Raw genomic sequence first — 26,036 nt, 5'->3', positions numbered from 1 at the left:
AGTCATATCATTTTACAGATATTTTATACTGCAAGTGGTGTAGAGGTAAATTTTATTACAGTTTTTCAGACACATTAAGCAAGGTTAATTCTGTTGTTATGAAATATAAGCGGCGGTGATGGGAGCATCTCGTGGACTGCTTACTAAAGGCATTAAAGCTTTCTGTTGTAGTGACAAATGTTTTTCAGAAGGGGGAGATATTGTTCAGGAGGCGCATCTGCTGGAAACCCCTCAGGTACCTTTCTCTCTATTCCTTATTTTGTGCTAACCAATGTTCCCTCTAAGCTGCGCGCGTGCGCAATTGCGCACTACTCTCGTCTTCTCTGCGCACAGCAAATCATATGGAGCGCACAGCAAATCATATGGAGCGCATAGCAAATCATAATGAGCGCACAAAATAAAATCCCAACTTTTTTTTTTAAGCTGTGAGGCCGACGCGCGAACCACTCATCCGCCGGGATGCCCATTCATAGATATTGATCATTACATTTTATTACTACTAAATCATGTGTAGTAGACATGCACCTGCTTATGGCAGGTGTGATACTGGTGTGTACCCATAGCGAGCAATGATGATGTTGCTCACACCAGTACTCGGTGTGCTCGGGGAGGTTGTCTTTCTGCCCAGACAAACCAAAAATTAGAGGGAACATTGGTGCTAACCCTGCAAAAAACTTTATTTTTTTATGTCTAGTAATAGAAACAAGGCCTTTTCACCTTAACTTAAGCACCTCGAAAAACAAGAAAAAGAAGTCGAAAAATTGCTCTTGGCGGCAAACGATCATTTTTCTTAGCCACTTCGGGTGATGGGCGTCCAATCCATTTGGATTGAACATCGATCACAGTCATTGGCACCTCATGAGTTAACGGTTAACGCTCCTCTCTCCCTCCTCATCCTCTCACTCCCTCTCCCACTTAGCTTACTCGGCATCCCGCACTCCTCCACCGTGCTGGCCGCCCGCACAGGACCGGTTGTCATGGCGATGACGGAGTCATCCCCGAGGCGTGTTGCCATGGAGATGCCGGTGCGGGGTGCTCTCCCGGCGGTGGAGGAGGACGCGCGGCCGGCCGCCTTCGAGGAGCTCCTGCGGTACCGCGGAGGAGGAGAACGGCCACGCGGACCGCCTTTCAACCGGGCCGGCCACTACGCGCTGATTGTCATCGGCGACATCGGCACCGAGCAGCAGCTGGACGCCGCCAGGGCGCACATCGAAGCCGGTGAGTTGCGGCACGTCTCGCTCTCGTCCATCCCAGATGGGAAGGGAGCAACTCATGCAAATGTTTGCGTGTCATCCAACTGTAACTTGGTGCAGTGTTGCACCATTGCGCCCAATCTGAAAAGACGCCAGCGTCCTAGCTCAAAATGTGGCTACAATCCCCCCCAAAATAATCACGTTTTACTTATTCATACATATATTTTCTGAACGTAAAGTCCCACTATCACAACTAATTAAATGATAGAATCTTGCCAGTGTACAAATATACTTGATCAAGACCCACACAGATCCATAACTATTGCATTTGGAAAATTCAACACATTTTTTGTAACGTTTTGCCTCTGCATAACTGAAACCAATGCTGTAAGGGAAGGCAAGAATTAGCCCAACATGGAAGCCACACGGGCTCATTAACATCGGATCTCGGGCGCCTACTTAATGGTAAATATCTTACAACACAGTAACCATTGTTCCTTACACAACACGTATTAGCCTTTTTTTTTCAGATATAAACGATGGAATGTCTTGGAAATACAATTAAAATGGATGTAAATAGCATTTTTGCTATAATCCGTCATCTTTAAGTCGATAGGTGTGTCTGAAAAGAGATTGATTAATGTGCACTGTCCCTATCAAATGAATTAAAAAAAAAATGTAAACGCTGGCAATGAAACTAAACAAACGGATGAAAAAGCTTACCTTCTGCGACATTTCTTCCGCTTAGTGACTCTGGCTTCTTGGCCAACAGTGAAATAGAATTAGAATTGTCTTTTGGGCTATTTTGTGTTTATTATACAAAGTAAAGTCCAATCTATTGACTTAAGTGTGATAGTGGGACATTAAAACGGTGTGCTTCCCTTATGGGACACTCGAAACAAGTTATTAAAAGCTCCGCCCGTGCGTTAAAGTCCCATTTGAAGTGCACTTCACCTGATATTCCTGCCGCACGGTGTTTATTTTTAATAACATCCAGAGCCTGTGTGGAAAACCCACACAAGTGCTACTGTAGGTGGAGGTGAAGGGGATAAACAATACACTCAACTAGCATGGATATTGTAGTGAGGGAGTCAACAGGTTACACACAAGCTACCTATGAAGCTAATGCTATTTTCATGCTCAACCTTTCTACATTCAGTTTTTGTGGTTAGGACTGAAAGGTACTTTTGTATACCTTAATTGCTTTATGATGTGTAATTTTTAATGCAAATTCAGTCATTAAGTTAATGGAAAAAGGGTCAACATTAAAAAATAATAATTAATTGTTGACATTCAGGTTGTGGCAGGGACATGGTTATTTATTTATCAACTTTTAGTTGAACTGTAAATTGTTATAAATGCTTGAGCTTTTGGCGATCACGTTTCAATGATGATCGCCGTCAATGGTAGCGAGCGAGTTAAGACACCGGTATGGAATCAAAGCCAAGAGTGAGTCAGCATTCGTAGAAACAGACTGTACTCTGCTGTGAGGGAACATTTGAAGGTCAAAACTCTTTTTATCTCGGTGGACTGAAACATAATCACAATTACTGCTCCCAGAAAATGTGGAAAATGAGACCGTGGTAGGACTTTGTGTGGGTGTCGGTTGTACGATGGAAGCCGGCCGGCCGGAAGGCTCAAATCTGCCTCTTTTTACTTTGCAGGAATCCGATCTTGGGAGGTGGACTTGAATTGCCTCGACCTTGAACAACAGCTGCATCAGTTCATAACGCGCCATTCTGCACATTTCTCCTCACAGGTCAAAGGTCAGTGCAGGCTTTATCTTTTTGACAAATACTGTTGACGAGTCATTAGGTATCGGAGCGATAGATGGTCTGTTCATTTCAATCTAGCAATCAATTTTAATGCTGCAGTACCAGCAGCAGGTGGCAGTGATGCACATCATACTGTAATGGTTGTATTTTATTGTTGATTTTTTTTAAAGGGAAAAAAAGTGAGAAATCATTTTTTTCCTGCTGAAAGAAAGACTGTTTATTAGTTTATTTGTTGGATTCGAATATGCAAATTTTACAATTATATAGTACAGACGCTCCCCTACTTACGAACATTCGACTTACGAACAACGGTACATACTAACATGTCTGCAAATTGCGTTTATGTCGAAAAATGTTCGTAAGTTCGATTTTGTATTGCGCGCCTTTTTCCGAGTAGTGCTTCTTTCCGCCGCTAATACCGACGCCTGGCGCTGTGAGCTCAGCTCACCCAGCATCCACCTTCCTCTGCCCAGTTCGTTGCAGTGCGTAAGTTGCGTAAGTGCGTGACGTATCTCCAGTGCGCAAAGAACCTTTTTCATTTTTATCATGAAATATCTCGTGCAGCCATTATTCAATATGGTTGGTGAAAAGCGAAAGGCTTCTAGTGAGGGAGGTGCAAGGAAGAGGCAAGCCATTTCGTTTGAAACGAGTGGCAATAATAACGAAGCTTGATGCGCGTTGCACGGGCATACAACTTGAATCGTTCGACCGTCAGTACCATTTATAAACAGAAAGATCGAGCAGCAGGACCCAAATATTGAACGTTGCACAAAGTTTGCAAATCAATTGAATGATGCCATACAGTGCTACCGCATCATTTATGATGAAAAAAAGAAGAAAACTGTGCAATCGTCGTTAGATCGCTTCTTTCGGCCAGTTACTAATACATAAATCTCTCTCTCTCTCTCTATACAGTACTGTACGTATTCTCTCCATTTTATTAATTTTTTCAGTACAAACCAATGCAAGTTACTTATACAAGCCTTAAACATACAAATGCACTTATATAAACCTTCAATATACTTATATAGGCCTTAAACATCAATTATAATACAAAATATAGCACTGAATCAACTTACAAACAAATTCAACTTATGAACAATCGCTCGGAACCTAACTCGTTCGTAAGTAGGGGAGCGTCTGTACTAAAAATGAAAAGTGAACATTTCTGGCCATTTAGATTCATTTTAAAGATAATCTTTTGCTATTTGTTATTTTATTAGCACAACATAAACAAGAAGCTAGTCATATTTAGAGATTTCTCGATCATACCGTTGACACGGAATACAGAGGTGGGAACTATGACTGACTGTACAGCAAAAAAAAACGCACCTGTCCATTTCCACGGGTGAAAAAAGACACCGCCAAACACCTTTGCTTTAAATGCCGAGTCGGGAACAAGGACGGATTGGCCCTTTATTGATTAGCAAGCGGCACGCAGACCATCCGATCGGCGGAAAGCGATCAGGAATAGACCAGGGGAGAGAAAAAAGAAAAAAGAACAGGATCGCAGTGCGCCAACATTTCAAGTGTGGGAAAGCCGGCGTTGGGAGGAGGATGAAGAGGGTTCATTAGTTGCCTTTCAATTGGTTCAAAGACGTCATCGATTGAAGTTTCACTCTTAAACAACTTAAATTAGGGATGGCCTTCAGTCAACTCAACTTTTCCTAATGATCAATGTGGCTACATTTTTAGGGGGGCATACAAATACAAATGGGTCATTTCAAATAAAAAGGTTATATTTATAATGTATAAATATAAAAACGTCTGTGGGAGAAATATTCAATTCAATTTAATAAGTACTTTTACGTTATCAAAATGAGTTTCTCGTCCTAAATGATACATTACACGTTAACTTGCTTTAATCTCAATTTTTAGTTTTTAAGTATTATGTACAAAACAATACATTGTGCTAAAAGTTTTGCTTTTTGCAACAAAAAAAAAACGATCACGTAGCTCCCAAAACGACTTCTTTTTAAGAAGTCTTAAATTGACTAAGGAGCATTTTTTTTTTGTTCCAACACGTCTCCTGAACTTTTTATTTTTCCTTATCAGCACACAAAAAAAAGAGAAAATATGTTCCTACTTTTGCTGCCCGCTTCTTTAAGATTTCACTTTGGGGCTTAAAGGAGTATTTTTACCTCTAAATTCTGAACAATCTAGGTTTAGCCTCTTACGTCACGTAGCGTCACGTAGTATCTTTAGTTTTCTTAATGCCGCTTTAGCGGAATTCCTCCCAAACTTGGGATTTGACCTCTGACCTTTTGAGATTGAATCGTTTTCGCGCAGTTGGAGCGTTGAAGCCGATTAAATCGGGGAAAAGTTTGGGCTGGCGTCGTTTTTGCTAAGGCATTTTTGGGCATTGGTGGTTTCTAATCTTTTTAAAAGTTTAAAAAGCATAAAAAATGTTTTTTTCAGAAGTTAAACAACTATCAGAATTATTTATTACAAAATCTGCTGTGTGAATTTAAAAATATTGCTTTTTTCTTCATTTAAAAAAAATATTTTTTTGTAATGAATCAATAAAAATGGTTTTATTGTTTTATTCAATAATATATATATTTTTTTAAAAATTAAAATCAACTTTTTCTGAAGGTATGTATTTATTACCAAATCTGCTTCATAGAAGTCCTGCAAAAAATGCAATATTAAAAAAGTTAATTCATTTTGAAAATTCAAATAAGTGAATTATACCCCCCCCAAAAAATATTTATCATTTTTTGTATTTTGCCATTTTTGTATTTATACTCAAAAGGTAAAAAGAGAAAATTTACGATAGAGGCAGAATTTTTTTTCCATCAACAATGTCCCTAAATGAAAATACATAATTTACTAGCCAATTTATTCCAAAATCTGCTAAAAGGTTTTCCTAATAAAATGTAAAATAAATCAAAGACATATTTACAGTTCATTGCCTTCTCTTTTTCATTTAAACACCACATTTGTGAATGCATTTTATCAAGAGGCTAAAAAAAAACTATTGAATCAACGGTATCAAAACAATCGACAATGAATTTAATCCTCCATTAATTACCCGCACGTTGGACCAAAATCATTTCCATGCATAAATATTCAAGCCTTGACTGCCTTCAATTTAAACGGTGAACTTTATAAGAGCCAAACAGTATTGCCTGTACTTTGTAACATTATTTCATCTTCTCCTAATTCTGTATTTAAATATATTATGATGGTCAGTTAGGGCGTTGTCATTGAAGTAATGCTGACGCTCGCATGCGGCAGTAAAGCGAGCCGAGCCTCCACTTTTGCTGCGTAACATTTCCTTCCCATTGTGACCTCTAGTGACACAGCAGCGCCGTTTGTTTGCCTCGCCTCATTGCAAATTCAAAATAGGTCAAAATAGTTCCACAAGAAAAGAAAGCCCGGGTAGTCTTCGCCCCTCCCCCGGGTTTTGACCACGCCATTCAATCCGGCGGAGAGATTCCATTCCAGCACGACCCTTTTGACCTTGCGAGCCAACCTCCATTGGCCTTTCCCAACACGCCACCATCGCCTGGTCAAAGATCAGTTGCTAAAAGTCAGCCTCTCCCCAATTTCTTTGGACGTCTATTTCTGTCAATGGTAGCAAAACATAATCCCTCTCCGATCGTTTAATAGCAGACCTGAAGCGCGTGCCATTGGTTATTGTTCTGTATAAATATGGAGCAAATGGCTTTTTCAAATGTGGGCAAACTTATCTTTTGCGCCCTCTTGTGGTACACTGATGCAACTGCGGGCAAAACTACAAAACTTGCGCTTTCTAAAGTACTATTGACGTTATTTATTGTTCTTTTCTAACGATGAGTATCAGTAATACTGCTTTTCTACCTGTCTACGTACTTCCTACAAACCCCGACGTTTTCATACCTGCCTTCTATTGTGTAAAAAACACTTTTTAGAGGAAAAAAAAATTCAACATAGTCATTTTATTTGTAGTATTAATAGTATCAATATTGTGTCTATTCCATACAATTCCGACTTCCCGGTGGCGGTCCATACGTGACGTCACTCAATCTCACAACCCGCCGCGGCTGCTTTTTTTTGCGTCGCACCGTACGAGTTAACGGCGAGTCTCTCGCCCTCCCCACCCTCGCCCCTATCCTCCCCCTCCCCTCCCCTCCCTTTCCCATCGCACTGCACCGTGGCTGTCTGCAGACGGCCATTGCCGCATCCCGGCGCACACCGCACCGCCGCGTACGCTAAGTCTCCCGTCTCCGCACGCGCGCACGCACGTACGCACAGCCGCTCGCTCGCTCATCTCACTCAACTCCTCCGGCCAAGTCTCACGTCCGCCGCCGAGGTACGTGGTGACGTTGTTATTTATCCCGCCGCTCGCCTGTCCCGCCGCATTGTCTTCTATTTTTTTATGTTTTTTTTGCCTGTTTACATCGGTCCTATTTTTTTCTTTTTTTACTGCACTTTTTGCGCCGTAGACGGGAAAGGAGGGCAGCGTCAAGTTAAATGTGGCTTGACGTAAGAAGAGCCAATAGTCCGAGGCTTGATCCAAAGTAACGGGATTAATGCGGCCGATAGGTTGACTTGTCCCACCTTGCTTAAGGTTACATAGACGATAGACACACGCACGTACGCGCACGCAGATCCACCACCACGCCCCCCTCCCCGCATTGAAGCGGCGAGATGGCGCAGCTTCTGCAATAGAAACCCGTTGACCCCGTCAGGCAGGCAGGCAGGCCATCTTAAAGCACCGGCAAGCTGTTGGCAGGGTTGTCGTCATGGCGACAAGTTGGCACGCCGCCGCCGCCGCTCACCGAATGACGCGATGGCGTCATTCGGTGAGCGCGCAGTTTGTGGCCGGACTGTTTTCTGATGATTCATGGGGCGCTTCACTGCGGTCAAAAGTGGATGCGTCTTTGTCGGCATTCGCGCCGCCGCCGCGTCAAGTTCGTTGCTCCCCGGTAATGTTCCTCTAGAGTGACGAGATCAATAGCCAGGAGTGATTCAGCAAAAAAATTTGCGGGCATTCGTTGATGTGTGTGTGTGTGGAGGGAGGGATATGTTGTTTTTGTAAATTGTATAAGATAGAGTAACCTTTCACTTGTATCCGGTTGAGATGGAAAATCCCCAAAAGTAGCTGCGCGCATTTTGGAAGAACTTGTCACCGCCATTGACGTCCAATGTTAGGGTTCTTTTCATCCTCCTGCTGTGAATTTAAATGAGTTTGTCACAAGTGGACGTCCGTTCCGTTAGAAGTGGGAGCGTGGCTTTGAATGGAAATGAGATTGTCTCTAGTAGACGTCCAATCCGTTTGAAGTGGGAGGGTGGCAGCGGATGAGCATTTGGATAAGAGGAAAGGCAAACATGGTTCACGGGAAGAAGTGATATCATGAAGTAGTAACATTTAGTTGCATGCAGTTTTAAGTGGAGTTCCTCAGGGAAGGGCTTTAGGTCCTTTTCTTATTTGTTGCTTCAGTTTGAAAAGTCTGGTTTTGTCGGTTAATCTAGTTTAAAGCCGTGTAGTGTTTATCACTGTGATCGATATAAAACTTTTCCCAAGTGAGAGACAGATGGAATTAATTGTGGAGTTCCTCTGGGAAGGATTTCAGGTCCACTTTTATTTATATTTTGAAATAGTAAATTATTGAAGTCAGCTTGCCATTGAGTGACAGTGACAGCATCAAAACACAAATCCTCATAGTTCGTTCTGTCATTTCAAGATGGACGGAAGCTTTTCCAAAACCTTTCACTTCCTGTAGAACCATTAGCACACCAATCAATATTCATTTCTGCTTACTGTAAATACTCGCATGGAAAGTCTTCCCTGGGAAATACGTCACCTTTCTCCCCGAAAATACGACATCATGTTCCGGCAAACGTATACATTCTCTCCCATTGGTCCTTTTAGTCTGTGAGAAAATGAGACACCGTGCCATCAAAATCCATTGGCAGCATTAACGGCTCGCCACGTAGACACGGCGGCGCTGCCGATGGCAGATTAGCCGCCGCCAAAATCACGTGGTCGAGCAGACGGCTCATTTAGATGAGCTCCATTGATTGGGATTGTTTTCACGGAAACACACTCCCACACACCGCAGCGTCTTTTCCTCATATGTTTAAGTCTGCTAAGTCGTGAGTGTTATGAAACACACACGGGAACCTTAAAATGGCCCAAAACCAACAGGAAACAGCCTGAAAATGCCCAAAATTCAGCAGGGACCAACAAATGAACAAGAAGCCATCAAAATCATGAGGAAGTGAGCCAACATTGACCCAAAATTAACTTGTAGCCTTTTTTCGTGGCCAAAAATAAACTGGTCCCACCCCACATTAGCTCTAGTTAGCATTAATTTGCCCCACGAACCAATCAGAGTTGGTGCAAGTGAAGCCCGCTTACGTTTTTTCCCGCAAAAATGACTTTTCAAGGCTCGCCGACCAGTGACTCAACATTTTTTTTTCCCAAACCCGCTAAGGCTTATAGATAAGATCGTCTGTTACAAAGTTTTGTCATTCCCGGTAAAGTTAATGTTGCTAAGTTGCCTGAAATTTGGTGCTTTTGATGGCGTGGCGGCAGGGCGAATTGCCACTGAGTCACTCGCTACCTGCGCGCTACAGATAAGGCTTCAATGTGGAATTTATTTAGGGAGCCTTTTTTTAGGAGCACTTTGACAGTCTGATAACAGAAAAGCTGCATCCTATACACACACACACACACACACACACAAGTCTCGCCAAAGTAACGTTTTGGCCACATGCACAAATACTGGCTGTCGTTTAGAGCACGAAAATGTTTTTGGGACAATCTGGGCTTTTAAAAAACAGCGAGAAAAAGATGGGCTAGGATGTAAAGATGGGTCATATTTCCTATGTAACATAGCTGTCAAAGTTTTTCCCGTATCTTATACGTTTTTTTTTTTCATCATTTCAAATTGCATGCGCCGCATAACAACTTTTGTACGGGATTTTTTAAGTAAGTTTTTTTGTAAAACTGATCTCGTTTTACCCATTTCGGCTCAAATCCGGATTGTCATCACCAACTGCTAATGTTGTCATGCACACGCATGTCAGTCATATCCACCTTTTCACTATATTAATAGAGCACATCAGCAAGCAATGTACCCAGTTCGCGTCATACAGCAACATCTACAGAATCTTGAATTTAGTGCATTCTGATTGGAGACCCCGTCTACTTTAATTTTAGACTTACTTGCGCCCTATGTGTGTAAATATGTGCCGCATTGCGTTTGTATGTTTTTCGCTTAATAAGGGGAATTGCAATCATTAATAAGGGAAGCAATTGGCCAAAGGTTGCCAGGTATGATGTAAGAACTGCTTTTTTTTTGGCTCTGGCAACCACGTTTTCACGATTAAAAAATGGTATTCTCTGGTTATTAGCGCACATATGACCGTGCTAGTCGCTGATAATGTAGTGGTTCATTCTCCTGACGTTGATTCGGGCATGGTGAGGGCGACTGGTTAAAGTGTAGTTTGGCTTTGGCTTGAAGACAGCTGGGATTGGCTCCAGCACCCCTGACGAATGATATGGAAAACCGTAGAAAGTTTTTTTTTGCGTAAAAGACTCGGCCTTTGTGACATCTGTCTTTCATGACAGTGTCGTGTCATAATTATGACGGTTTTATGGCGCTTTTTTACGAAGCCATTGTCAAATCAAGTGTTACTGGATTGTCAGCAGTTGTTTTCATGGAAAATCTGATGAGACGCCGTTAGGGATTTTCTCAGCAGAGCCTCAGAAGCCGTTCTTTGTGCGTCCGTAGCAACGTGCCGAATTAGCGTTGTCTCCTGAGTGATTAGGCCAGGAAAAAAAATGCGGCTAAAATGGGCCTGGCCCGATTTGCGGCGCCGCCGAACACCCGCGGGACGCTTCCGTCGATTCCGGCCCGCTCGGAATTGCTGACTTGGTAAACCTGGCGGACTTAAACTCGGTCGCGACTGCGCCGTAAACGTTCCGTTGCCGGGTTGATGGCAATCTTGGGGGAAATGGTGGCTTATCGTATCATTTATTAATGTAGCATTTTTAACTTCTGAATATCTAATGTCTACCTTGGATCCAGCCGCCGTAAAATTCACTTTTTTTTCACGATACTGACATTTTTAACAACAACAAAACTTTCAATGCTACATGTATAAAAAATATATTTTCCATTGACTTAATAACAGTCATTAAGAGCTCAGTAAAAACGCAAAATGAATTTATCACTCGACGTCCATCCAAATGGCAGCCAAGGCACGAAATAGCGAAAAAAAAAGCGAAAAAATATCCACCATTTTATTTTATATGGTGCAAAAATGAGTAATTCCACGATTGATACTTCATTTCCTTTAGATGTTTTTTGACAACCGCCACTTTTAGGTGCGTAAGCTCCAGACACCAAGGGGAATTATGGGTATTTCACGCCGTTCCGAGCCCTCCCGGGGGAAATGAAATAGACGCTGGCGCACCGTGGCATTGTGCTGCGGATGTTTTGTCGGCTGCGGAATGATGTCATGGTTGGCCGCCATCGACAATGGCGGCCTTCTCTTTCTCTCGGGGTGGTCTGGAAGACCTTTTGTTCCTCCGCCGCCTTCCTTTGCCTTCGGCGTACCGTTTCGCTCCGTCACTCAAAATAAGTCGCCAAACCCTAATTTATCTCATACGTTGTTTGTCAACAAAAAAAAAACAGTTTTTCCATGCGAGTTCATTTTGGGGCATTTTCAGTCACTCCTTGTGAGTTAGGGCATTTTGGGGGGCGCTAGCGGTTCATTTTGGGGCATTTAGTTCAACTCACTTTCTTTTGATTTGGGGTTCATGAACGGGTTCTGACTGAAATTTATAGATAGTGACATAAAATGAACAGGAAAAGACCTATAAAATCCCCCCAAATGAAAAGAAAGTGACCCTTGTTCATCAAAATATTAAATCAGTTCATTAAATGACAGTTTTGTTAGCCTCGTGTGCTAACATATATCCATGCTAACGTTTTTTGGGGCATTTCTGGGTAACTTTTTTTGATTTTCAAGCCGAGAATGCCATAAAATGAATAGTAAGTGACATTATATCACGTTCATTCATGTAAAAAAAAACTAAGTTAAGTGACAGTTTTGTTAGCCTAGCATGCTAATGTTGGCTAAAGTGGCTACTCCTTTGCGGACACTAAATTGCCCATGAGCAATTAAAATGACCCCCAACTATGAGCCTAATCTAATCTAATCTGCTTTTTCCTTTAATTTTCCACACGACCAGAATGGGAATCCTATACAGACTAATTATCTCCCCGCGCTCAAACCGTGGGCGTTTGTTACGTTAGCCTGGCGATAAAATTCATTAGCTTAATTAGCTCACTCCAGTTGAGTTGATTCAATCTAGTTTTGCTTGAACTGCTGATGTGGAAACGTCAAATTGACAGCCAGACTTCTGGCTTCTTGTTTTCTCTTATTCCTCGCCAAAAACTAGTGCAATCTATTGGTTGTAGCCCCGCCCCCTCGCCATATCGCTTATGTGGAACGCTTCATCTGGAGCGCTCTTTATTTAAACACAGTGCTCTCATTTAGGGACTTCACGTGGATATTTATATTAAGCAGGTCAGCCAAGGGAGAAAAAAAAGATTATTTCATTTTTTTTTTATAGCTGATGGACTTCTTTTCTGAGACCGAGTGAAGCTTTGGTTCAACGAGTCAATTTGGTTGATGTTAGAAAGATACACACAATGAGAATGTTTGCTATTTAGAGGTGGAAAAATGGGCCATTTTTAGCTCAACAAAATCTCCAGATGATTCATCGACTATTAAAATGGTCAATTTTAGGATTTCATTTAATGCATAATTCATAAAAACGTCATTTTGGAGCCATTCTGTTCATTTTATGGCATTTACAGGTCACTTCCTATTCATGATGGTACATAATCCTGTCACTTCCTGTTCAGCCACCCAAAATCAACAGGAAGTGCCCCGGTAATGCCGAAAAAAACAGAAGAAAGTGACAACAACAAATAACCTAAAAGGCCCCAAAATGAATTCATTCGCTATCATCATTGCCCAACTTGTTTGAAGTGGGAGAGATGGCAGCAAACATTAATTCGCTGCCATCTCTCCCACTTTGAATGGTTTGGACTTCTACTATTCATTAACTCACACCAGTAGGATGAAAACAGCTGTTTTTTTCTGTTTAATAGTCAGATTGGATTGCACATCTAGCATCGTCAATTGTAATTCGACTTTGAGCAGTAAAACACCAACTGCCCGTGAAAAAATAACATTTAAACAGCGTGTTAAGACCAGTGACGGTCATTAAAAAAAAAAAAAAAAAAAAAGATTAGCCGGATGAGCTGATGATCTCGGTCATAATTTTAGACTTCCCTAATTATAGGATCCCATCTGCACTGACACAAAAGGGACTTGGACGTTTTGCCCACTGGGCCAAATGACTTGTGGAATGGTCGCTTTCTCTCTTTTTAACGTCTGTTGCTCGCCGGAGAAGGCGTCGGAGTGAGTAGAAATTTAGATGAGCCAAAAAAGCTATTTTCAATGTGTGTTATTCTGCGGTGCTAAAGTACTTGTTTTCGTATTGATTGAAAGAAAGCAGTACAATTAAGGCGGGCAGAATTGTCACCGAGTGACTCTGTAATTGCCAGGTGACCCGTCAGGCCCGCAATTGTCCCGTCTTGGACGTCGTTTTGGATCCCTTCGCGCTCACACGTGCGCTTAATGAGGAAAAATGGGCGGATAGATTTGCAATGTTTCAATTCTTGTTTAATATTTCTGTGCAGGTCAAAGAAGCCTCCACCACAGAAGCCATGTCCTAGAGACCGTGGTCCTTGTCAACCCTTCCAAAGACACCGTCGTCGCCGAGGTAAATCCCTTTGAGGTCTTGCCGGGGTGCCGGTTGATTCCGGTGGATTTGGAAAATAAACATTTGGACAGCCATAGTTTTAAGCCCTACTTTGTCAGCCTAATTTGAATGCTTTTGCAAATCTTCTCATCAAAAAAATCTCAAGACCGTTATAATAGCAGTTTGTCTGGATGCCTTCCAGATCCAATCTCTGGTCACAGATCGGGCCGGGCGCAAGCTTCTGGTTTTGAGTGGTCCCACCTCAGATCACGGTGGCCTCCTCCTTCAAACGGGGGTTTTCACCTACGACACCCTTGCGAGTATATTTGCCGATCCTGGGGTGAGTCTCATTTCTCCACTTTGACGTTTTCTCTGCCGATGATGCAATCAAATCCAAACATCGAAATACAGACGCTCCCCTACTTACGAACGCAATTGGTTCCGAGCGATTGTTTATAAGTTGAATTTGTTTGTAAGTTGATTCAGTGCTATATTTTGTATTATAATTTATGTTTAAGGCCGATATAAGTATATTGAAGGTTTATATAAGTGCATTTGTATGTTTAAGGCTTGTATAAGTAACACGCATTGGTTTGTACTGAAAAAAAAAAAAAATTAATAAAATGGAGAGAATATGTACAGTACTGTAGAGAGAGAGAGAGAGAGAGAGATTTATGTATTAGAAACTGGCCAAAAGAAGCGACCTAATGACGATTGCACAGTTTTCTTCTTTTTTTCATCATAAATGATGCGGTAGCACTGTATGGCATCATTCAATTGATTTGCAAACTTTGTGCAACGTTCAATATTTGGGTCCTGCTGCTCGATCTTTCGGTTTATAAATGGTACTGACCGTGCAACGCTCACCACTTTCTGACGCGCATCAAGCTTCGTTATTATTGCCACTCGTTTCAAATGAAATGGCTTGCCTCTTCCTTGCAACTCCCTCAATAGAAGCCTTTAGCTTTTTACCAACCATATTCAATATTGGATGCATGAGATATTTAATGATACAAATGAAAAAGGTTCTTTGCACACTGGAGATACATTCACGCACTTCCGCATTGCAACGAAGAAGAAGGTAGATGCTGGGTGAGCTGAGCTCTCACAGCGCCAGGCGTCGGTATTAGCGGCGGAAAGAAGTACTACTCCGAAAAAGGTGCGAAATACAAAATTGGACTCGCGAACATTTTTGGACTTAAACGCAATTTGCAGACATGTTCGTATGTACCGTTGTTCGTAAGTTGAATGTTCGTAAGTAGGGGAGCGTCTGTACAACACTTTCAAAACAAACTATTGTGACGCCACTCGGATTCAAAGCGGGAAAAAAAACTGAATTTGAAGCTTCTTTATTGTTTTTTCGAATCCGATCAAGAAATTGCGGCACTAACGGGACTCCGTCGTCGCGTAACAGCTTTGTTTTTGCTTCGGCACCCCCAACCCCGCAGGTCATCGAACAACTGGGCCCATCCGTCCCCAAGCAGCAGGCTACACTTACCGTGTCCTGCCGCGGGGAGGCGGGCTGGAGCTCCCTGGGACAGAACCTGCAGGAGTTCCTCCACTACCGACTAAACCCTGAAGCCGTGGTCCTGAAAATGGAGGGGGTGACAGAATTCACGGAGTACGTCTGCGCCACGGTTGACGTCCCCTCGCCGTTCGAGCTCTTGGAAGCGCCCACGTCCGGAGGCTTTTTGAAACTCTCCAAGCCGTGCTGCTACATTTTCCCCGGCGGGCGCGGCGACTCGGCCCTCTTCGCCGTCAACGGCTTCAACATCTTGGTGGACGGCGGTTCCGAACGCAAGTCCTGCTTCTGGAAGCTGGTCCGCCACCTGGATCGCATCGACTCCATCCTGCTCACTCACATCGGCGCCGACAATTTGCCGGGGATCAACGGAATCCTGCAGAGGAAGATCGCGGAACAAGAGGCGGAGGGGTCCCGGGGGTCCGGCGACGGCACCAACTGGCTGAAGAACCTGATTTCTCCAGAACTGGGCGTGGTGTTTTTCAACGTGCCCGACAAACTACGCACGCCCGAGTCCAATCTGAAAGTCAAACGCAGCATCGAAGAAGCCTCGCTGACTTTGCAGTACCTGAACCAACTGGGGATCAAGGCGGAGCCTCTCTACCGAGTGGTCAGCAACACCATCGAACCCATCACCCTCTTCCACAAGATGGGAGTGGGCCGCTTGGACATGTTCGTGCTGAACCCCGTCAAGGAGAGCAAAGAAATGCAGTTCCTCATGCAAAAGTGGGCCGGCAACAGCAAGGCCAAGACCGGCATCATTTTGCCAAACGGCAAAGAAGGAGAGATCTCTGTGCCCTACCTGACTTCCGTCACCGCCTTGGTGGTCTGGCTGCCCGCCAACCCCGCCGAGAAGATCGTCCGAGTTCTCTTCCCGGGGAACGCGCCCCAGAATAAGATCCTGGAAGGCCTGGAGAAGCTGAGGCACCTGGACTACTTGCGTTATCCCGTGGCCACCCAAAAAGAAATGGCCTCGGGAGCCAAGCCCACCACAAAGTTAAAGCAGAGGGCGGAGAGCAAAGAGAGCCTGAAATCTTCCCCCAAGACCACGGCAAAGGTGGCCAAGGTGAAAACTGAAGGACGAGAAGACCCTTCCGCCCTGACGGATGCAAAAAGCGAGAACCTACCCGAGAAGAAAGAAGTCAAAAAGACCGCCAGGACCGTCTCAAAGTCTCAAATGGACGTGCCGGAAAAGAAGAAAGTCCCGAGAGAAAAGTCGTTGAAGAGGCACTCCAAGGAAAGGCTTTCAAAAACGGAGGAGAAAAAGGACAAGGAGAAGAAAGAGATTCGCAGGGTGAAGAAGGACGAGTCGTCCAAAAAGGACGAGAAGAGAGAGGCCAAGTCCAAGGAAGACAAGAAAAAGGAGTCATCCAAACCCGAGCTGAGGAAAATGGCAAGACCGGACCTGAAACCGCTCACGCCAGAAGTCCGAAAGACCTTGCACAGGGCTAAAGTGTCCAGTAAGACAAAACCTGCAAAAACCAAAGCGGCCAAGACCGAGTCCAAGACCGAGGAAGCAAAGGTTGGAGAAAAAGACACACCGAAAGAAAGCCTTCTGGATAAGACCAACGTCATTGCGACTTTCTCTCCAGAACTCGCCCAGGACATTGACCCGAGCAAAGGCCCGGTGGACCATCTGGTGGCGCCGTCTGGCCACCATGAAGTTGCTCTGAAGACAGAAGCCCAAAGCGTCACCCAAGAAAAACCCGAAAACGTAGCCCATCCCGCTACAGAAGCTCCCGAAAAGGACGGACCACCGGCGGTTAAACCCACCGACCAAGAAAAACACGACGACCAGAAAGAGGCGGAAGAGACCCAAATGTACGAGGACGAAGGCGCGGCGTCTCAGGATGAGGATGAGGAGGAGGATGAAGAAGAAGAAGAGGAGGCTCCAACGGCTGAGGCAAGGACCGATGACGAGGAAGAGGAGGAAGACATGGGCATTGGAGACGAGGAAGATGAATTGGAGGCAAAACCCGAAAATCAAGAAACCGAGAGAGCGGAAACTCGAAAGTCGGCGCCACCGGAGGACGAGGAAGAGGAGGAGGAGGATGAAGAGGAGCCGGTGGAGAAAGCTGAACTGGAGGAAGTGGAAGATTTAGACGCCATCGCCGATGAAGAGTTGACTGTCCAAGATGCAATGGTGCACGAGAGCCAGACCGGCGCTCCCACGTTAGCCGTCGGCGAGGATGAGGACGAGGACGAAGAAGAGGAAGAGGGCTACCTTTCCCACGCGGGAGAGATCACGCTCCCCGTTAGCGCCGTTGGCGTCGTCGCGCCGGGACCGCTGGCCGCCGTGGAGTCCATCTCCTACATCCAAGACGAGAGCATTCCGGGCTACTCGGAAACCGAACAGACCATCTCCGACGAGGAGATCCACGAAGAGGCCGAGGAGAGGATCCCGCACCTTCAGTACGACGTGGGCGCCCGCCAAGTCTCCGTCTCGGTCGCGGACGGGAGCGGATCCCCGGTCGACGTTCACGCCGCCAAGGAAACGCAGGCCGTCCCCGCGAAAGCCTTCCTCCCGCCCGGGGCGCAGGAGCAACTCTCCGTCTTCACCAACATTTTCACGGCTCCTCTGGCCGAGGAAGAGCACGTGTCCTCCGCCACTTCCATAACGGAGTACGACAAAATGTCCTCGTTCCCCACTTCTCTGGCCGAAGACCCTTCGGCGGCGTCCACCGTGGCTTTCGAAGAGCCGGCGGCGAAAGCCAGGACGAACACGGAGCAACTCCTCTCGTCCGGAACCCTTTCGCCTTCGTCTCTGGAAGACAAGTCCCCGTCCACCGACTTACAGCTTCCTCTGGAAGACGCCAAGGCGGCCGCCGAGGTCCCGGGTGGCCATGAGGACGACGACGAGGAGGAGGAGGAGGAAGACGAGGAAGATCAAACCCCTAATGTGGACATCTCGCTGGAAAAACTCCAAGAAGGCTACACCTCACCCCCGGTAACAAAGAGCCAAGACAAAGATGGCGAAAAGTGGCCAACCTCTGCAGCTCCAGGTTCCAAATTAATAGGAGAGGACAAATCCGTCGAAGAGGAGAATGTGGACGTGGTCGCGTCCAAAACGCCTTCATCGGTCGTGCCTCCGAAACCTCTGGGCTTCGACCCCGTGACCTCCGAGAGCGAAGAGCGTTGCTACAGTCCCGATGACGTCACCGTCAAAATGGCCTCCCCAACCCCATCGGGGCCACCCAGCGCCACTCATTCCCCCCTTAGACACTCCCCCCTGGGAGCCCCCGCGGAGTCGGAGTCCCCCAAGCTCGCAACCTCGCCCGAAGACGCCAGCAGACTGGAGAAAGACCACGACGAGCAAAAGGACAAAAAGACAGATGACAAACCACTCGACCAGGATGCCAAAGACGTTCCCGTCCAAGAGCCAGAAGACGATTCAGAAAAACAGACGGTGAAAGTCCAAACAGCCGTGCCAGAAGGCGATTTCCACACAGCAGGTGATGAAGAACGTGGTCAAAGCAAAGAAGAAATCAGCCCCTTTCTTGACGAAGACAACGGTAACAACAAAGGACGGAGCGATGATGCATCTGTCACGAAACCAGAAGAAGAAGACGGCGTTTCCCTTTTCCAAAAACTGGAGGAGGAACAGAAATCCGGCTCTGCTCTCCAAAAAGATGTTTCACCTGCAAACGAAGATTCCACCAAAAAAGAAGAACCTAAAGACAAAGAAAGCAGTCATTTCGATAAAACATTTAAAGAACAAACTGTCGCTTTGGAGGACCAACACGTCAAACACGAAGACTCTGACCTTGAGACCGCAGAAGCCAAAACCACGGTCGCTCTGGTGACCGAGGAAGACGAGAAGAACGTTGTTACGCCGAAACCTGAAGAAAAACAAATTAAAAGTTCTGACGCCACCGATTCAAAGGATGATACGTCCATCAAAAAGCCTTGCGAGGATGACAAGCAGAAGATTGAAATCGTGGATAAGACCAACGATGAGGAGAAAATACAAAGCGGGCTCGGCGCAGACAAAGACGAAGCAAATTCAGAAATCACAATGGACGACATGGTTTGCACGGCAGAAGATACGGATTGGCAGATCAAATCTCCACAAAAACTTATGGACAAATCCGTCCAAGAAACGGACGAGGCGCCAGGCGTCTTGACAACCGCCGTACCAATCCCCGTGGCAATAACCAGCAAAAATGAAGACGAGCGTGAAATGTATGCCCAAAAGACTGTTGACAAAGTTGACAAAGTGTCCGAGGAGGAAGAGGAACCAATGGCGGATCAAAGTCTTGCTATGAAATCTATGCAAGAAACACGAGAAGACCAAGTCTCTGTCAAAGCCAAAGAAGTATGCCAAGATTCTGTGGAAGTAAAATTGCTTACAGAAGTTGATAAAACTCCTTCAGAAGAAAACGCTTCTGCTAAGCTACCTAAAAAAGAGGAAATGCAAAAAGATACCAATATCGCCTTGACCTCAACATTGAAAGACGACAAGATGGATGACAGTAAGAAAGATGTTGACGTGTCCAAGGACGACGGCAAATTGGCAGAAGATCAAACCCAGGCGGAAATCCAATCTGAAGTTATCAGTGTGGCGACAACAATGAAACCTGATATTGAAGATGTACTTCTTGAAGGTAAGAAAAATGAGACCAGTGCAGAGGGACAGCAGTCCAAGACTGAAGCCTACAACACACCAGAACCTCTTCAGGAAAATATGGATGTAAACAAAGTGCAAGAGTCCCTAGCCAAGATCACGGAGGACAAAGCCGAAGAAGAGATCCCCGCAAAAGACGTCTTTGTTACGTTGACATCGGCTCCAACGTTTGAAGGGCGGCAACGGACGTCCTCAGAAACGGAATCCCGCCAAGACCAGAAGGCAACGGGAGTCGTCGGAGGCTCGGCGCCCGTGGCGAGTTCCGACGAAAAGGATGACGCTCACGTTGCCGAATTGAGCAAGGAAGAAAAAATGGGCGACGAGCAGGAGAAAGAGTTGACCTGGGAGAAGGAAGATCCCTGGGAGCAAAAGACCAAACCCGGAGAGGTTGAAATCCCGTCAGAAGACGCCAACGAGAAAGACGACGTCCCCGCCGAAGCCGCCAGGGAGGAGAAATGGGAGCGAGAAGACCTGGACAAAACCACCAAACGGTCCACCCAGGCCACGTTTGGAGAAGCGGCGTCGGCCACAGACTACGAGACCGCCTTCGTTGTTCGGTCTTCGGATGAAGAAGAAGAAGAGGACGACGAGGAGGAAGATTACATATGTATGGGCGCCAGACCTTTGTCGCTTGAGCCAAGAATGGCGGAGGTCCACACTCGCTCTGCGGAACAAACGTCTCCATCGGGCACTCGAACCGAAGAAGCCACGGCCAGACAGACGGTGATGGTCATTCCAACTCTTACCACGCAGGAACCGTCACTAGACGAAGACGTCAAAGAGCTGTTGACGGAATCCAGTCGTCGTTTCTCTGATTCCGCCAAACCTGAAACGACGCCTCCGCCAATCGCCCACATCGAGACGTCTTCTACTCCTAGCCCATTAAAAGGGGAGACCACTCCTCCAAAAGTGGAGGCGTTCTCTGACCCGTCGCCCTCCGCGACCGAGCTCGACTCCTGCTCACGTCAAGCGAACCGGTCCCCAATCCAGTCTCAAACGAGTCCTCAAGAGAAGCTCGACAAGGAAGCAGAACGGGAGATGGAAGGAGAACGGGAGGAGGCTTCCCCTAGATTTTCACAGCCTTGCTCGTACTTTCTATTGGACAAAGACTCTGAAAAGGGCGGACCGACGGATGTCTTCAAATCAGGTGGCTCCGAACGGGAAATCCAAAACAAATCCTCGACCGCGTCCAAGTACGATCCCTACGAGAAACCCGTCCTTGAAGATCCTGCCGTTCCAGACCAAGCTAACCGGTTCGGAGGTCCCGTTTCCGACGTCGGCGTGGACGATAACAGGAGGACGAGCCAGTCGGGCTCGGTCACGTTCCAACCGGATGATCACGTCAAAGAAGAACCCATGTCCTCAAGTGGAGTCCACCACAGCCCACAGAGCGAAAGACGCTTTAGTGCCTCACCGGAGCAGGAAGACCGAGAAAAGGGCCAAGAAGAAGAGTGGCAAAGAGAAGAACCGGTCGGCGCCGATATGCCGGACAATAAAATTTCCCAGGAATCTTATAGTCCTAAAGAGGACAAACCGGAAAAATCCGAGAAAGAGAAGGAGGAGCTGTCGGGAGGAGCCTCAAAACAAATGGACCAAGTGTCTACTAGCGCTGTTCAGGAATCCTGGAACCGATCGGAACCTGGCGCTCCATTGAAGGACCCCGTCAAGAACCAAACGGAAAAGCCCGGCCCTCGAGAAGGTTCTGCCTCTGGTCCACACTCACCTTCAGAAAAGGACCTTTCGTCTCCAGGTGCTTCAGCTTGGGAAAGTGAAGCGCAAATTCGTAAACAAGGCGCCTCCTCTGTTTTAGATGACAACATTCTGGCCTCAGACAATAACCGATCCGTTTCGGATTTTCCCGAAGGCAAAGAACGGCGGCTGGACGTCCATTTTCTCGTCGAGGGTGAAGATTTCAACCTGGAGGACGATGAAGAGGATGAAAATGATGAGGAAGACGAGGACTCCAGCGACGTGGACATTGAAAAAGGCGCCAGGGAGCAATCGGAGAAAGAAACATGTGGACGTGGCCCCGAGGGCGCCACGTCGCCGCCGGTGGACTCGAACAAAACCTCTCCTGAAACAAACTTCCAAAAAGACCAGACGAGCACCAAAATCACACCCGATGCCTTTGAATCCCCCGACCTGGACGCAAAACAAACATCTGGCGATAAAAACCTCCTGGAGAAGGAACTCCTTTGTGGGCTGAAATCCACTTGTGGTACGTCCCAAGTCCCCGACGGCAAAAACGAAGCCCAAACAATCCCATGTCCAGGCAAAAGCGACGTCAAAATCGAGCAGATCCGCTCGGCCACACCGGACGAACCGAAACCTCTTGAAACAACGGAAGACCAGACCCGTTCATCTCCAAAAAGGACATCGCTTTCTGAGGAACTTCCTTCCTTTGAGGACCAAAAGTCAAAGGATGGCGACAAAGAAAGCATCCCACCGCCAGCAGCAGACCGTCCCCGGTCCTCGCCCGCAAGCGACCTCAGTGTCTCAACCTCAGCGGCAACATCTGACCAACCATCGGCCCCAACTACTTCGCCCTTCAATCTTTTTGGAAGCTACGCCGACATTGGACTCAGTGGATCCGCCACAGACCAGCGGCACGATAGCCAATCGGAGACCTCCCCACAAGCAATGCTTGGGCAAGATCAACCTGACCACGGAGACCCCCGGGAGCCGAGCCCAGATCCGTCTCCTGAACGCGAACCGGTGGTCTCATCACCTTTAGCCAGTTTTGCGGCACCTTTTTCAACATTTGCCCAACAACTAGAAGACGGCGCTGCAAAATTTGCGAGCACTTTAGCCCAGAACGTGCCATTTTTAGGTAGCTCTGCCTCTGGTGGCCTTCACAGAGACGAGTACATGGAGGTGATGAGCAAACCTACGAAAGATGGTTCCCAACACGAAGAGACTAAACTCCCAACTCCGGACCCCTCTGGAGTGGCCCATGTTTTCTCCACGCCAGAAGCTAGTTCAGGTGTATCTCCACCAAGGGCGGGACCGGGCAATGCGGTTCTTGGAGAATCTACGCAACAGCTTGTGAGTGACATTAAATGCCAAGAAAAAGACACTCTTTCTAATGTGACGGAAAATACTTTAACCGCCTTGAACGCGAAGACCACCACGACTGTCGAGTCTTCGTCAGAAGTGGTGACTCCTCCCGCCCCCTCAGTCGCTTCCGTAAGCGCAAGCGGTGCTATAAACACCTCACGTGCCGTCCAAGACCCCCCTGCGCCCGAGAAAGAAAAGCAGCCAAGTGTGAAGACGCCTTCGGACGAAATGGACACGCTAACCAAGGTGGAGCCGGGAAAAGGAAAAACGGACGTAGCGAAAGGACAGACGGAAGCCAAGTCGCCGGATCGAAACGTCTGCAAAGATGGCGCTGGTGAGAGTCATAAAGTAGAAGTGGAAAAGGACAAATGGAGCTACGGCGAGGAGGAGGAGGAGGAAAGCTTTTTAGAGAAGCCGCCAGAGAGATTCGAAGCAAGGCGAAGGAGTAGTATTTCAGATTGGGAGCTGATCCAGAAGCCTGAGGATTTCCCAAGTGCCCCTCCGCCAGAGGAGGAAGCCTTCCCGTGGATGGCGAGCCTCCACGGCGCCTCCTCAAAAACCAGACCGACGGATTTGAACGCCAACGCCGCAGCCGCCTTCACCGAATTCAAACAGCGCAAAGGAGAACTTTCTCCTTCCTTTATTAACCCCAGCCCTTATCCATTTTCTGGCGAGGAGGTCGGAGGAGACCACCGTAGCGACCGCTCCCGGGACGGAGATGTCGCCACTCACGAGACGCCATCTGCCAAAAGTACATCGTTCGAGCAGAGGCCACACGGCCCGGACTCGTTAGCCGGAGAGGGAACGCCTCCCTCGTCGGCGAGCGAATCGTTGGATTCTGACGTCCCCCCGGGAACCCGAGAGCGTCCATCCATCACCGTGGAAGATAATCAGGATTCGGACCAAGACGGCGACCATCTGCCCGCGGACGGGTCAACTAGCCCGGCCGCCGGCAAACGCCCCCCGTCGCCGGCCGGACAAACGCGAGATCCCCCGCCCACCTCGGCGAAAGACCCTCCTCCACAGGCTCCCCGTCCGGACGCTTGCATGGTGGATCCGGAGACCCTCATCCAGGACATCGGCGGGACGGACAAGCTTCTCAAAAAGGAGCACAAGACCGCCAAGGGTCTCAGGAAAGCCAAACCCAAGTCGGCCTCTCCCGCTCGGAAGGGGGAGGCCAAGAAGAGGTCCGCCACGCCGGTCAGGCAGGCCCACAGAGACTCCGCCTCCCTCCGGAAGAAAGACCCGGAGAGAAGTTCCAGGCTGCTGAAGATGTCCGAGAACCAAGGTTCGCGCGCTGACATCCTCAATGCCGGGAAAGGCCTGCTCAATGGCGTCAAGACCACTTCAGGTGAGTTTGTCCGCTTAACTTATCTTTGCAATCTTCTCAAGTTCAAAAACAAAGTCCGATGGTCGAAATCTCTTTTAATGTCAACTTGCGCGTCTGTTCAGGTTCGGGAAGCACCCCTCAGAAAGCCCCCTCCACCATCCCACCGGGGCCACCGATCTACGTGGACCTGGCCTACGTGCCCAACCACTGCAGTGCCAAGAACGTGGACCAGGAGTTCTTCAAACGGGTGCGGGCGGCGTACTACGTGGTCAGCGGCAACGACCCGAGCGGCGGCGAGCCCAGTCGCGGAGTCCTGGACGCCCTGCTGGAGGGCAAGGCCCAGTGGGGGTCCAACCTTCAGGTAGCCACCGAAACGCCCCAGTCTTTGTAGCCTCTGGCGAGCGTCGTCCACTCGCCCACCGCGGATGCTAGATGAAATTGTTAATGTTAATTGTGAACCATTCAGGTGACCCTGATCCCGACCCACGACACGGAGGTGACCCGCGAGTGGTACCAGCGGACCCACGAGAGGCAGCAGGACCTCAACGTGATGGTTCTGGCTTCCAGCAGCACCGTGGTCATGCAGGATGAGTCTTTCCCCGCCTGCAAGATCGAGTTCTGAATCAAGCGACAAAACGTAACGGCGATCGAAATGATAAGTCCTCATTTACCTAAAAATCATTTTTGCTTTCAATCGAAATAACAGTGCAAATCTCCCTAATGTTGTCCCCGCTATCGTTTAATTTTTTTTCTTCTTTCTAATCATTTCCAACGTTATTTGTGTGGTTTCCCATTGCAAAATGGGCCATTTTTTTTAGGTTGACGCCATTTGTACTTCCCCGTCACGGTAAGAAATAATGCCGATGTTTCTTTTGTAAAGACGACAACGCTAATGTAGCAGCGCAAGCTAGTTTTCGAACAGGAAACGGACCAGACCAAACAAAAATGACAAAAACTGCCAGTGTAGAAGTGAACTGGCATTCAGATCGTTAATGAGTATCGAATGTGTCGACATTCACAGCAATGCACTTTTTTTTTCCCCCAAGAAGGAAGTGGGAGGGGTTTAGGAATCGAAGCACACTGATGACCTCAATGACCGCAAACATATATTGTAATATGTAAATATCGGAGACTTATAAGAAGTATTTATAAATGAGCATGAATGAATGTTTGGGATGACGTTTGCAGGAATGAGGATTTTTTGTTTTGAAATATTGCATGTCGCCCAGAATGTCGTCACTTTTCATAATCGCACTAAAAATAATAACATTTTTTGGGGTCAAAATTGATAGGAAACGTAAACGACGCACTCCAGAAAATTGGAACGTAGCAAATTGTTAGCGAAGTGGCGATGTTATTTTAAGAAGACATTATATTAAGACACCATAACATTGAACTAGTATAATGCGTGGTGTTCCAAAATGTTTGACCCCATTTTGTAGGTCAATAACTTTGACAATTTTCATGACCTCAAATTTTCACAACGCATGTAAAAACGTTTCAAGTTTTTGTGTGTAACATTTGGCATTTCTATCTTTTCAGGTTAAGAAATGCCGTTCACGACGCAGGAAGGCGCTGTCAAAAGTATTGGCCTACAAAATGGGGTCAAATATTTTGGAACACCCTGAATTTATGAAAATGGGCACCAAACAGGTAAAAGTTTGCTTTTGCTAAAATGATAGGTGCTCCTCAAAATATTGGATCTCATGTCCTAGTTAGGTTTACGGCATAGTACCCTGAAATCATGTCTGATCTCAG

The 26,036-nt window shown here is 46.7% G+C and overlaps 1 protein-coding gene across 1 annotated transcript; it reads left to right on the top strand.

Annotated features, from left to right (window-relative positions):
* The first annotated feature begins 104 nt into the window (after window positions 1-104).
* map1ab (microtubule-associated protein 1Ab) lies at window positions 105-26,036 on the top strand. The gene is made up of 8 exons (XM_077597307.1): window positions 105-235; window positions 920-1,218; window positions 2,858-2,959; window positions 13,684-13,766; window positions 13,948-14,085; window positions 15,194-24,299; window positions 24,401-24,639; window positions 24,745-26,036. The coding sequence occupies exons 2-8, from the start codon at window positions 978-980 to the stop codon at window positions 24,898-24,900; spliced, it is 10,065 nt and encodes a 3,354-aa protein (XP_077453433.1). The 5' UTR covers window positions 105-235; window positions 920-977; the 3' UTR covers window positions 24,901-26,036.

This window comes from Stigmatopora argus, chromosome 3 (assembly GCF_051989625.1).
Source record: "Stigmatopora argus isolate UIUO_Sarg chromosome 3, RoL_Sarg_1.0, whole genome shotgun sequence".
Classification (NCBI taxonomy): Eukaryota; Metazoa; Chordata; class Actinopteri; order Syngnathiformes; family Syngnathidae; genus Stigmatopora; species Stigmatopora argus.
The sequence above is the reverse complement of the archived record's forward strand: the minus strand, read 5'-3'. Positions and strand labels throughout refer to the sequence as shown.